Source organism: Hypanus sabinus, chromosome 23, assembly GCF_030144855.1.
Source record: "Hypanus sabinus isolate sHypSab1 chromosome 23, sHypSab1.hap1, whole genome shotgun sequence".
Classification (NCBI taxonomy): domain Eukaryota; kingdom Metazoa; phylum Chordata; class Chondrichthyes; order Myliobatiformes; family Dasyatidae; genus Hypanus; species Hypanus sabinus.
Genome location: NC_082728.1, coordinates 39,806,277 through 39,821,288, shown reverse-complemented (window position 1 = coordinate 39,821,288; position 15,012 = coordinate 39,806,277). Strand labels below are relative to the sequence as shown.

At 36.5% G+C, this 15,012-nt stretch overlaps 1 protein-coding gene across 1 annotated transcript in view; it reads left to right on the top strand.

Moving 5' to 3' along the window:
• The window catches only part of tbcd (tubulin folding cofactor D), a 259,836-nt gene that overhangs the window by 207,180 nt on the left and 37,644 nt on the right, over nt 1–15,012 (top strand). The window contains exon 30 of the mRNA XM_059948764.1: nt 14,314–14,397. Within this exon, the coding sequence (XP_059804747.1) occupies nt 14,314–14,397 (84 nt within the window). The remainder of the gene's footprint in view (nt 1–14,313; nt 14,398–15,012) is intronic.

Below are 15,012 nucleotides of genomic sequence, written 5' to 3'. Positions count from 1 at the left end.
TTCAAAATTTTAGCAGCTCAGATTTTCAGCTACAGTTTTTGCATCATTCTGTATCATGATTAATGATGTGGTGCGTTGTGATGCTCCTGTGCCTAAACAAAAGAGGGTGTAATGGTGTACAGAACAGAAACGCATTAACTGGGTCACAGAAAAGAATATATAACAATATGAGAGTAATGTAGGAAGCAGAAGGCAGAGAAGCAGGGATGGGAGTGTGGCAAAAAATTGAAATGACAGCAGGCTAGAAGTTTGTGTTTACTCTTTCAGATTGGAAGTATTCTGCAAAGAGGGATCCAGTTTATTTTCCTTTCTTTAATATGGAAGTAACCACTAAATTGAAGGAAGTGCAAATGAATTGGTGCTTCATTGGCTGGACTTTTATTTCTTGGATAGTGAGTAAGGAAGGGATAAAAGGGTATGTGTTTTGTTTTCTGCATGGGAAATTACTATATCATGAAAAGGGGTGTGGTAAGTGGAGATATAAGAGTGTACTGGAGTTTCCAAGGGAACAGGTCAGATAGAAGTAGAGGGAAGCACACTGAAATTGGCAAGTATTGGGGAGATTGGTGGGTACAATAGAAACCTAGTTAGGAGTAGTAGTGAGTGAAATTGAGGAGATGCAGTTGAGATCCTGATCAACTATGGTAGAAGGGAAGCTATGATTGAGGATAAACGAAGACATTTTAAAGGCGTTGCTGTCTCTTAGTTAGAGCAGATACATGAGTGATATGGGGACACTGGGAGAACAGAAAGCAGAGTGGGAGAAGGGGTAGTTGAGAAAACTGATAGTTGGTAGGCTTACAGTTAATATTACTTGCTATCTGAGATGGAGATAGCAAGGAAGGGTTGCAAAGAGTTACAGTAGGGCTAGACCATGTGAAAATGAAGCAGATTGGAAACTGGCAGCATTGTTAATGAAATTTTCAAGTTCTGTACAATTACAAGAAGTGGCATTTAAGCAGTCAAAATGTAATGAAAGAAGGGTCAAAGAAAGGGATCAAAATAGGACTGAAACAATACTTGAATTTGAATTGACTTTATTTCTTACATCCTTCACATACATGAGGAGTAAAAATCTTTACATTACATCTCCATCTAAATGTTCAATGTGCAATCATAGTAATTTATAATAAATAGGGCTGTCAGTATAATACAGAATACACTCAAGTCAGCGTGAGTTAATCAGTCTGATTGCCTGGTGGAAGAAGCTGTCCTGGAGCCTTTTGATCCTGGCTTTTATGCTGTTACTGCTTCCTGGATGGTAGCAGTTGGAATAGATTGTGGTTGAGATGGCTTGAGTCCCCAGTGATCCTACAGGCCCTTTTGTCCTTGTAAATGTTCTGAATCATGGGAAGTTCACAACTACAGATGCTCTTGGCTGTTCAGACCACTCTCTGCAGAGTCCTGCGATTGAGGGAAGTACAATTCCCATACCAGGCAGTGATGCAGCCGGTCAGTCTGCTTTCAATTGTGCCCCTGTAGAAAGTTCTTAGTATTTGGGGGCCCTTACCAAACTTCCTCAACCATCTGAGGTGAAAGAGGTGCAGTTGTGCCTTTTTCACCACACAGCTGGTGTGTACAGACCACGTGAGGTCCTCGGTGATGTGGATGCCAAGGAACTTAAAGCTGTTTACCCTCTCAACTCCAGATCCATTGATATCAATTTTGAATCTTGTTAGAACTTTTACTTAAGTTTTCTTGTAAGGGATTTTGAGCTCTGGAAAAATTGTGTATGTATTTTGCATCATAGCTTTCATTCAAAGTTTTTAATAACCAGCTGTATATAAAACATGCACATCCTTGGAAAATATTACAAATATTTTATTCTATATATTGTTTTCAAAATTTTAAACATTTAATTGACAGTTTAAGCTAATGTTTTTTGTTCAGATCTTCTACATTGCTAAGAAAAAGTAATATTAAGGCTGGGCTACACCAGGTTATATGAAGAGCTTTGATGCTGGTATCTAACAAAACCTAGTCAACTGTAATTACTGCTGATATGATGGATACTGAGACAGAAAGCCAAGGGAAGCCGCCAGTTAAAAATTGTTTGGAAAACTGAGTGTCTTTCTCACTTGGATGACAAGCAGAAATGTTTCGAAGTTGATGGAAGGAAAAAATGTACGTAATTCAGCTGTCTCTAAAAAGAAACTTCTAAAAAGCACACAAAAACATCTGTAATACAAATAACCGGGAGTATGAAATTTATACAGGTAGTACATAGTTTAAGTTATTGTATATATATCATAAATATATAAAGCCTTTACTATCAGGCTTTGTAATAAATTTTGCTTGCATTCTTGCTATACTTCAATAGCTTTACTAAAATGATGGGCATATCTCAGTGAACTTAATCTGTTTTGAACGATGATGAACATTTAGAATATCCTTCAGGGAGTGCAATGAAAACAATGGAAATTATTCATTGGCTTACTTCCACCTTTACAAGTATGCATTCCAAATTCTAATAATAAATTTATACAGAACTTCTTAACTCTCCTTCTGCTAGTTGCTTTTGAATATATGACCTCTGGCTACTGCCCTTCTGCTATTAGGCACAGTTTTTCTCTACTTATTCTTTCAAAACCATTCATTGTTTTCAGTGGTTATTAAATCTTCCATTATCATTTTCTGGTTTATGGAAACAATGCCAAATGGTCTGTCCATGTAACAGGAATCTCTCATTTCATGAAATAACAATACCATAGGTGAGTGCAGTACTGAGCCCATAATAATGCAAGTGAATGCTACTGAAGTAGTAGTTTGTTTCTGAGAAGCAATTGAAATCTAAGGGAATGCAACTAAACAGACTTTTGAATTGATTTGTTAAAGTAACCTTCAGGCACTACTATGGTGGAAATAAGGCAGGTAGCATGATTTGTTTCTTACGTTTACCTTCACGTCAAATTCCATACATTTCTCCAGAGTGCAATAGGTTCTGTACTCTATTATATTACTGCATGCTGATATAACTTTGGTTTGATGTTATAGAAGCATTATTTTATTTATTGTGAGCACATTTGTGAATCTATCAAGGCCCTACTATTAGGACAAATCTAGAAGGTCTACAGTTGTTCATCCCGTTGATCTGATGAGATTATTAGCGTAACCGGGATCTACAAGAATCGAATGGGAGTATAGAAGAATCAGAGCTATGAAACTGGCCCAGGTTTCTTTTTTCTACCCATCTCTGGAAATGAATTCTTGATCATCATTATCATCATCCCTTTGGGACAGAACAAGAAAGTTTTGTGTTTCTTACAATCTTCTACATCAACAGATTTTATTCTGAATGATGCTGGAGCCTTCTAAAGTTGGTTCTCCTGCTTTGTGTGTAATGAAGCAGACAACTAAGCCAACTCTATCAAAAGGAACTGGAGTTAGACTATCCAGGTTGTATTTAACTTTCCTCTTGCCTCTCATGCATAGGTATGTGGTGGTAGGCAGAGTGGGAATTCTTTGCTGCCCATAGTCATTAGGTCTTAGTCATAGAATTGTACAGCACAGAAACGGACTCTTCAGGTCACTAATATGCATGTCAATGTCTGTGCCTGTTTAGCCTTACACCATTTTCTTGCATTAGGTATGTATTTTTCATACCTTGCCTATTCAAATGCTGATCTAAATATCTCAAATGTAATGATTGTATCTGATTCCACACTTCCTCTGGCAGTGAATTCCAAATATCAGTCAACCATAAACCAATGCCCTCTTATGTTTGAAACCCCTACCATGGGAAGAAGATTCTGACTATCAAGTTGCACCATCTTCGATTCTCAATTCAGGGCTGCATTCAATTAAATGAATTTCAGAGGCAGAATACAGTGTGCAGACACAACATTCAAGTATGTAGAAAGCTAACATGCAGGAATGAATCTCAAAGCACTCTTATTCTGAAAATTAATGGTGTGGTAAATTAACTGCTGTGGAATAGAGCCTTGCTGCTGAGCAACAGTTGTTATTGCTCATAGCTGAATAACAAGGCAAAATAAACAAGAGATATATGAATTTAGGTTAAGTATACATGACAAGAGAAGAAAGTGTTTTATGATTTCATGGCCAGGAAAAGAACAACTTTAAGGTTTTACAGGTTCATGGTGCCTATAATAGCTGCTGTTGAATTTCTCATTTATATTAGTGGTGTTATTTGATATAGATGTTGCTTGAAGATAGTTATTTTATACACCTTTACACTACAGAATTACGTTTCATGACAACACCCATTTTAAGTGCTGGCACTATAATATAAATGATCATTTAGTCAGCCACTCATACATACTGTGATTTTAAGATACCCACTTGCAGAAGTCAGATGTTAACAGAAACAAACTAAATAGTGTCTTCCAACTCTATTTAACAGTTATCTATTGCAGCATCAAATGTGTATTCGAACTTGTCATGATTTTTGCCAAGTTCATCTAAGAAGTAAGCTCTTTCCATATTTCCCATCTCCTGCACAGTACATCAGAATCAGAATCAGGTTTATTATCACCAGCATGTGGCATGAAATTTGTTAACTTAGCAGCAACAGTTCAATACAATACATATTCTAGCAGGGAGAGAAAAACAATAATAAATAAAATAAAACATAAAAATAAACAAGTAAATCAATTACTTATATTGAATATATTTTTAATGTGCAATAACAGAAATACTTTATATTTTAAAAAGTGAGGTAGTGTCCAAAGCTTCGATGTGCATTTGAGAATCGAATGGCAGAGGGCAAGTAGCTGTTCCTGAAATGCTGAGTGTGTGGCTTCAGGCTTCTGTATTTCCTACCTGATGGTAACTGTGAGAAAAGGGCATACCCTGTGTGCTGGAGGTCTTTAATGATGAACCTTGCCTTTCTGAGACACTGCTTCCCAAAGATGCCCTGGGTACTTTGTAGGCTAGTGCCCAAGATGGAACTGACTAGACTTATAACCTTCTGCAGCTTCTTTCAGTCCTGTGCAGTAGCCCCTCCATGCCAGACGGTGATACAGAATGTCAGAATGCTCCCCATGGCACAACTATAGAAGTTTTTGAGTGTATTTGTTTACATGCCAAATCTCTTCAAACTCCTAAGAAAGTATAGCCACTGTCTTGCCTTCTTTATGACTACATCAATCTGTTGGGACCAAGTTAGATCCTCAGAGATCTTGACACCCAGGAACTTGAAGCTGCTCACTCTCTCCACATCTGATCCCTCTCTGAGGATTGGTGTGAGTTCCTTCGTCTTTCCCTTCCTGAAGTCCACAATTAGCTCTTAATTAGTACCAAAAATAGACCTTTCAATAAGGGGTATTTCATTAGTTGTTTCTTATTTATGAATTCAAATGGAATTTTCCTTATCTATGTAGTATAAAAAAAAGCAGACTCTGGTCTGTTATACCATTTAATAGGGTCATAGTTTCTCTGAATGGAGCTCAACTTTGCATTTCTTTCTACCCATCATCATCCTTCATTCGCTTGCTTAGCCATTGTTTATCTATCATTGACATTTTCAAGTTTCCTACTTCCAACATGCTGAGAAAATATATTAACAACCTGGATGTTATTGGATCTGACAGTTTAATTAAGATGGACTGTTTAATAGTTATTTTCTTTTGCAATTCAAATCATACGAATTAAGGTCGAATCAAAACAAAAGGCAAAGTTGTGAAACCTAAGAGCTCACCTAAGCAAAACATTACAGTTTGAGAAGATTAATGAAAAACTCCAGACAAAGTATACCAACAATGTTAAATTTATTAAAATCCAGAGAATTGCTGAGGGAAGGGAAAAAGCTGGAATGGCTACTACTGATTTAGAAATAAAACAGCATGGTTGGTTTCATTGATAAAAAGTTAACAGGGTGAGTAGAGACTTCTACTAATTGAAAGAAATGCTAGTCTTGCAATAAACTGCAAATACAGTATGATATAGACTGTAAAAAGTCTAAAGAGCGTTAACTGAACGAGCAAAAGAACAACGGTAATTCAATTGTTGTGCATTGTATGGAGCTCAGAGGCAAACAGCAAACTGAAACAATATGAAGAAGCTGAACAAAGGCTTCAAGTGGGTGGTCCTGCTAGTGCCACCCCAGTGGCGTTACTAAGCTCTGCCATAGGAAACACCCCAGAGTAAACGGCACCATCTGAACTCCGAAGAATTACAGGATGGACATGACATGGACTCTACAGCGGTGCCAAGTGATTCAAATGAGAATGACTAATGAAACAATAAGATTGACAACTATGTCACGCTTGCTCCAATAAAGACCAAGGGAGTGAAGACACATAGAACTGAAGATAAAACCATTGATAATCAATATATTCAAAAGCTGGTGGCAGATCCATCAACTATTGCTCAACCACTCAACAATCTACTGGAAGGCAGGAGGTGCTCAGGTGACCCTGTGACTTACTGAAAAACAACTGAAATCATTTCAAACTTTAAAGGTGACATTGCGTATTACACTTGCATTAAGAATCCCTGATACAGGTAAATCATTTACCCTGTATGTCAATGAGAAACACATGATGGCAGGCAGTCTTAACTCAAAAACATGGAGACCGACAGCGTCCTGTTGGTTATTGCTCTGCTAAAGATCCGATCCTGTACTTCGATGGTTGAGAGAGGAATCTAAATGTCCGGATGGGCTGCACTCTCTGAACCTGAAGTGCTGGCATCAGGAAACAAGGCTTCTGGCACCTCTCCACAAAAGGCAGAACTAAATGTGATTGAAGCTTGTAAGTTGGCAGAAATAAGATCAGCTAATATCTAGACTGATTCTCTATGCTTTTGGAGTTGTTTGAATTTTGGAAATTTATGGAGACTAAAAGGATTTCTCACAGCTGTAGGAACCCCAATCAAGAATGGCCAACTCGTACAAGAACTATGGACGTCATTCATTTGCCACAGAAGCTGCTGTATTAAAATGTGAAAACCACTCCAAAATGACTACAATAGAAAGCTGTGGAAATGCATTCGTGGATGAGATTGCAAATGTGCAGCACAGGAAGAAGTAAAATAAATGAAAGAAGTACCAAGAACATATGCAGTGAAACTGACTACTGGAATAATGGAAACAGAGTTCAATTCTGCCATAGATGAGCAGACAAAATATTCAAGTGAAGCAAGCTCAATGTTCTAACTGGGAAAAGTGGTTGTGAACGGAGAATGGTGGGGAATTAAGTAGTGATGAAGTATGGGGATATGACACTAGGAGCTCCAGTTATGTTGTTTCACTATTTGACAGAGTAAGTATATTCTGTAGGACACATTGGAGTGCAATAGATGATCGACAGATTCTCCCAATGGTGGTGGAATCCGAAGTTTGAAAACTGCATGACATTACAGAAGATAATTTCTGGAGCAGCAGAAAAGCTACCAGAATTTTGCCCCACCTAGTCTACTTTTACACTAAGAAGTAGACTACATTACTTCACCTAAGTGTCAAGGATATTCAAATGTACTGGTAATAGTGGACTAGTTTTCAAGTTGGGTGGAAACTATTCCCAAAAAGAAAGCCACTGTCACACATACTGCAAAAACTGTGATCAAGGAATATATTCCTAGATGGGGATTGCAATGTCACATTGACTCTGACCAAAGAGCCCATTTCACTGAAAGTGTTTGTCAGGAATTATGTTGACTGGTCAATCTTGGTCTTTTCATTGTCTATATCACCCAGTCATCAGAACAAGTTGAACGAATTAAAGGATTCATCCAACAACAACTGACTAAGTGTCATGAGGAAGGTGTACCATGACTTACGGTGCATCCTATGGTCTTGCGTAGCACTAGAGCAATCCCAAACAAGAAAACTAAACTAAGTCCATTCAAGGTGGTAACTGCACATCCTATGTCACTGCTGGGAGCTCTTGATCTCAAAGAGACTGATATACACACTATGGCAGACAGTTTAAAGAATGCATCGGAATATTGATCAACAGTGAGACCTAGGGGTCCAAGTTTATCTGAAAAGAGCATTTCAGATTTATAATGGGGTGAAAACTAACAGTGTGCTGTGTTCATAAAATGGGGCATAAAATATAAAATTTGAGTGTTGTAATTACACAAACTGGATAGCTCACACTTGGAGTATTGTATACAGATATTGTCACTCCATTTTAGAAATGCAGTTGTGCTGGAAAGGGTGTAGAGGGGATTCAGTGGGATTGTTGCCTAAATTGAAAGACTTTAGTTAAGGGGAGAGAGTAGATAGTTTGAGCATGTTTACCCTGGAGTGAAAGATGTGATCTAGTAGAATATGTAAGATTCTGTATGTAAGTATGTAGTGTGTTTTGCCCCTTGGCCCTGGAGGAATTATGTTTCATTTAGCCATAGACATGTGTATTGATGAATGACAATCAAACTTGAAGTTAATTATGTGAGGTGGAATTATGTTTCCCCATGATAGGAGTACTAAAATCAATAGTATATTATTTGGGAAATAGGAGATTAAAGGGGATTTTAGGCTTAATTTTTTTATATAGAGGGTAGTTGATGTCTAGAAAATGTTACTAGAGGACATGATGGAATTGGAAACAATTATATTTAAGAGACACTTTAATCAAAAAAGTATAGAAACGGTGCTAATGTCAGCATTGGGATTAGTATAAAGTTACTGGGCTGAAGGGTCCATTTTCTACTGTACAACTCTGGAACTCAAAGAGTTCGAAAGACTCACTCTTTGAGAGAGAAAAATAATTGCCTCATCTCTGTTTTAAATAGGGGACATCAAATTTTTAAGTCATTACTGCTAGTTCTAAATTCTCCCACATGAGGAATCATCCTCTTCACATCCACCAGTCAAGACTTTTCAGAATTTTATATTTGAATCAAATCACCTCTCTGTCTGCTACCTCCAGCAGATACAAGCCTAGCCTGTCCAACTTTTCATGAGGTCAGCTGGTCAATTTCAGAAAGTAGTTATATACATCTCTGAAATTCTTCCAACACATTGACATTATTTTGTAAGTAAATACAAAACTGCATACACTACTCCAAATATAGTCTAATTTACATAGGAACATAGAAAAACTACAGCATATTACAGTCCCTTTAGCCCACAATGTTGTGTTGACTATGTAACCTACTCTATAAGCTGCCTAGAATTTCCCTATCTCATAGCTGAAGCATCAGCTCCCTAATTTTCTATTCAACCTCCTTTGCAATAAATAACATTCCCTTGATTAATTACATCAAGCATGAAAGCTTTTTGCAATCATGCAATAAAATACCTGTATTTGTTGGCAGCTCAGAACTTCGCAAACTCATCATTTAGACAAAATGATTTTTCCATTTTTCCTGCCATTAACAATTTTCCATTTATGCACATTGCATTCCATTTGCTGGAACTTTGCCCTCTCTCCCACTTAACCTATCCCTATGGCAGCTTATTTTACTGCCTATCTTGAAGTCATCAAGAAAGTGCCTTCATCAAAGTTGATATAAATCTCCAAAAGATTGAGGCCCTAGTACTGATCCCTGTGGTACATCATTCATTATATTTTGTCAATAGGTAAAATATGCATTTGTGCCTACTTTCTGATTCCTGTTAATCCCCTAATATTGCTTTTCCTACCAATATGTTACCTTCTACAGCTTGAGCTTTTATTCTAAGATATAGGAGCAGAATTTGGCCATTCAGCGGGATTCTTGAAGGGAGGAGTTTCTGTATACAATATTATCATTGTGTTAAAATTGATTCCTTTTTGTCTTTGGGAAGACTTTTCTGAAAAGTGGCAATGAAGTCTAGGCCTACTATGAAAGTACTATTTTACAATATGTGATATATGGAGCTTTAAGGAAAAAGCTGGAATGAAAAATTATCCAATAAATGCTGTTTCCTTATTTTAAGTGATAAATTGTAACAATATTATTTATTACCTTGAAAAGAATTGAATTGAATAGGGTGAAAGTTGTAGGTCATGGGATTGAATGATATTACATTACTGAATTTGAGTCAGCTACTGCCTATTCTTTATAGTATAATAGCACCATCCACTGGCATGAAGTAGTATAGTCTTTTCTAGAACTATCGTTAATATCTAATTGGTTAAAGTAGCAAGAAGCTAGAGTATATCAACCAAGTGGAACAATTTTCAGATAAGCAGTCATCAAAATGTTTTAGCTCATCCCAGAATAGAGAATATACAAATGTTTTACCAAAGTGAAAAGTATTAATATTAATAATATTAATAAAATATTACTTGACCACTGATTTGATACATCATAAGCCTTCCCCAAACTGAAGTTTCTGTCATAAATTGAATGTAGTATCTGCCTAGCTTTTGAATTACATCCTTCAAAATAAATTTGGCTACAGTATATTATATGGAGAAACGCTCAGGGTGGGAACATATTTAGAAAATTTGTGTTTTTAGTTAATATAAAAAGCAAACCAAACCAACTTCACACAAAATTCATACTTAATTACTAATAAACCCTAATTTGATTTTCCCTTGGAATTTCCACATTTAGCCATGCTTTGTTACTCCATGTGTTCATTGTCTGGAGTGAATGCAACTGCAGAGGCCTCAGAAGTTATGTTGAGTAAAAAATCCAAAATTAATTGTTTAGGGGATTATACATTTTGACTTATAGTGCCATTATTTATAGTTCCTTCTCTACTGTCTCTATTTGTTCTGTATTGTTTCACATCATTCAGCACATGGTTATTGCTCTTAAATGCTTGGCTTGGCGATGATGTTTGAGGTAAACTGGTTAATCCGATACTAGAGTGCAATGGCTCTTTGTTACTGCTGTCTTCACTTAGATGAGTGTGATACAGGAGAGGAAAATTAGGCTTATTATTTACTTTTCAGGATGGAATAAGTTGAGATGATATGAAATGTGTGTCACTGGATGAGCCAGAAATGCTGAAGGCTAACTCATCAAGTCTCGACATTGTTCTCCTAAGTAGGTCCTCAGCCGAACTGACACCAAGTGAGGAGAAAATAATTAACCATTGTCTTTCAGACAAGTGACTCTATGAAAGCCGTACTAATTTAAAGTGCTTTAACTAAGACAATGGATTAGATTCCCATAAAGAGCAGTCTTAAGTCTCATTCTTTTGAATTACTTAAATGAATGCACTATTATAGAATTAAAATAAGATTTGTTTAGTGTTAATACAACTACTAAACATCTCAGAGATTTTCATATTCTCTGCATTTGCATAGATATGTGGATCAGTGCTGAGCCAAACATGACAGACAATTTCTGCATGCAATGTTCCATAGATGACATTAATATCTTCTCTCTATTATGCCAGATGTGGAATTTCACATTGTACAGGTTCAATTGAGAAAAACATTGATAAATCTGAAAATATAGCCTTCAGTGCGTGGATTTATTAGATATACAAATCTGGAAGCACAAGTTTTGAATTCTCCTTGAGCATTTAATCAAACTGAGTATTAAAAGTAGAAGTAAATTGAAAATACAACCTAAACCAAGAAAACAGAGTAAAACGTAAAATAAAGCTAAATATGACACAAAACAATAAATCTTTTGAGAGCTGCTTGGTTACAACTAACCTTAAAGCACACAGATGACACAATTTAATAACTTTTTAAAATTTTGGAATGCCACAGTAAGGGAATCTGTAAATAGAAAGAGAGGCAGAAAAACTGGAAATGGGAAAAAATGTAAAATTTCAAACTGCAGAGCAAGTCCTTTTAAAACAAAGATAATTAATGTTTAAATGTCACCTCTTTCTGCAGAGCTAATGTGCACCTCCAAAATTATTTTGTGAAAGAATTTTGTCACTAAGCAACTGCATAGGAAAATCTACACTATCAGCAGAGGAAATCTACACCATCAGAACTTCAAGAGGAAAACAAAAAATCTGTTGATTTGTACTATGGTTTTCTTGCTGTAACTCCAAACATATATTCACTCCTTTATCCTTCAATTGGACCTACACTCTGTTTAGTTATACTCTTTTTCTTAATACAAGTGTAAAATGCCTTGTGATTCATTAGATCCTGCTCATCAAGGACTTTTCATGGCCCCTTTTGTCCTTCCTAATCACCTGCTTGTGCACTTTCCTATTATCTTCATATTCCAAATGGTCCTAATGATCTTAACTTGCTATACTTTACATGTGCTTGCTTTTTCTTCCTGACTAAGATTAGAACATTTCTGGTCATCTAAGGTTCCCTTACCTTATCATCTTTGTTCTTACTCCTTACCAGAACCTGCTGATCTCGAATTCTAACTAGCTGGTCTCAGAACAACTCCCACATGTCAGACATGGAATTGTCCGACAGCAGCAGCTCCCAATAATGCCCCTTTAAGTCCTGTCTTACTATGTCATACTTTGCTCTCTCCCAATTTAGTACCTTTCTATTATATCTGATTATCACTCTGACAATTGTGGTGTTTCTGTATCTTTCTGTATACCTGTTCCTTCATCTCTTGGTGGCTATTAGGGTGACTGTAGTACAGGGGTTCCCCAACCATTTTTATGCCATGGGCAAAACAACTGAGCAATGGGTCTGTGAGCCGCAGTTTGGGAACCCCTGCTACAGGATAATCTCATCAGCGTAATTGTACTTATGTTATTTTGAAGCTCCACCCAAATGGCCTCATGCTGTAACATTCTCCGTTATTGGTAAAGATTGCAGACTTCAGATTCAGTTTATCGTCATTTAAAAACCACAAATGCAATGCAGTTGAAAAATGAGACAACGTTCCTCCAGAATGATATCAACAAAGCACATGACAAAATAGACTACACCAGAAAATCCACATAACGTTTGGCAATCCCCAATCCAGAGTCCGGAGAGGCTGCTGCGTATTAATATCATGCTACCATCTTAGCGAGTTCCCCGGAAAAGAGCTCCAAATCCACCAGACAAAACAAGACCAAAAACTAAAGCTACAAGACCTGCACAAAACCACGTAGTTACAACATATAGTTACAACAGTGCAAACAATACCATTATTTGATAAAAACCAGAGCATGGACACGGTAAAAATAGTCCAAAGATGTTAAAAGACTATAAGTTTGACTATAGCTTCTGAGTTAGAGTGTGCAAAGCTGAGCTCATTTCTGCATTACGGTTGATCAGTGGCTCTCTCTGAAGCTGATAGTTACAAGTCAGCCCATTCCAGTAGTTGGCAGTGGATCTGCAGAAGTTGAGTCTATAGTTGGAACAGCATTAGTGGCAACAGCAGGTAACTTATTGCTTGGGCGGTCAGGTCCAGCTCCAATTATGAGTTGTTCATGTGAACAAAGTCAGGGAGGTGTTTTAGACCTATAAAACTTCACATATATTCCACAGTGGCAGGACATTTAATATCAATGGCTCTGATGCCTTCATAAATCAGGGGGGGGGGGGGGGCAGAATGTATTACTTAATCTTGTAACAAGTGTATTACTGCTGTTGAGCAATTATTGCTGATATACGTGTCTAAGTGATGATTAAGGATAGGATCAGATAGCTTACAGGAGTTATGATGGAATAACCTGCAGGTTCCAAGCATTCAGACATAAACACTTTGACTGCTTAGACAATTTGGAGTGAATTTGTGCAACACCATCTCTGACAGAGGAGGTTTGGTGAGCAAATGAGAGAAAAAAAAATGCCTTTGTTACTGAGGTGATTAATCAGGATGGAGATTTTGAAAATAATGAAAAAGTTAAAGATGATAAAGATGAGTTGTTTTAAGTTAATGGGGTGTCCAAATCAACATAAATATAAGATTGTCAGTAATAAATCCATTAACTGGTTGAGAAGAAACTTTATCGAAAGGAGCATTGAAAATGTGGAATGAGCTGTTTCTGTGTTGTAATTTTTAAATGATAAGCCAGCTATAAGCACATTGCAAATGGTTATCAATGAACTCTGCTTAACTAGTTTGATAAACTCATCTGTATTTGATATTTTCATCCCTTGACTATTTTCTCTCACGTTATTACGTCTGGGTAAAGAAATAATCATTTGGAGTTGGCTGCTAAAAAGCTTTGATTAAGAAAACTTGTATTATCTGTGTTATCTGTACCACTGATGAGAAACATGACTTCATTTTATAAAAATTTAATATAGTTTTTGAAGAAAGATTGCAGTTTGACAAGTGTTTTCAATCAGTTTCTATATTATTCCCTTATCACAAGTAATAAGTGTATAACAACAGTGGTATTTCAAGTTTGTTTGGGTCTTTGTCAGATTTATTTAGTTGTCTGTTTCACAAAACTTTCTGAGGTTGGTTTTTAAGTTTGCATGTTGCATGCACACAATGAGATTAATCTTGCCATTCAGTTTGTTCTAAGTTAATTCTGAAGTAGGTATATTTAGTTAGAGTTCAGTACTTTCCTCATGATTTTTTTTATAGGGTACGTGAAGCTGCCATGACAAGTTTGATGGAACTAACAATCCTATTGGTACAGACTCATCCTCAGCTCATTTCTCCTGATAAGTGAGTAAAGATTGTCCACTAGATCCAAATATTAAATATAATTGAAAATAGGTAAAGTTTGTTTTTACATAGAACATTTATAGTATCTTTTTTTTACATGTGTCTGGCAGCTCTGTCAAAATGGTGTGTAGTTCATCTACTTCTAGATCACCAGCTATGCAATAAACGATAATTTTTATAAGATGCAAAGGACTGTTAGAAGTCATGATATTTTTTACTTAGTGTAGAATGCATGTGTGCAAGAGCTGATGTTAATTCAATTAATAACTTATCTGCACCCACTTTTGACAGATAGTAGGGTCACAGTTGAAAATTCTACAAGCTCTGCACTTTTCTACCTAACAATAATGACTACAACTGAAAATTTCTATTGGTTGTGAAGCCTTTGTTACATAAAAAGTGAAAGATCTGTTATAAATTTAAAGTCTGCTCCTTTCCATTTTTAAAAATATATATTCAAAAATTGTGACTTGGGGAAGGCCATTAAGTAATTGTCTCTTGTTGAGTGAGGAAGAGCTACTCAACCTAATCATGCCCTCCAGCACAAAGCTCATAGCCTTCTAGTTCATCGATTTTCAAGTGCATCAAAGTACTGTTTAAATATGATGGGTTTCC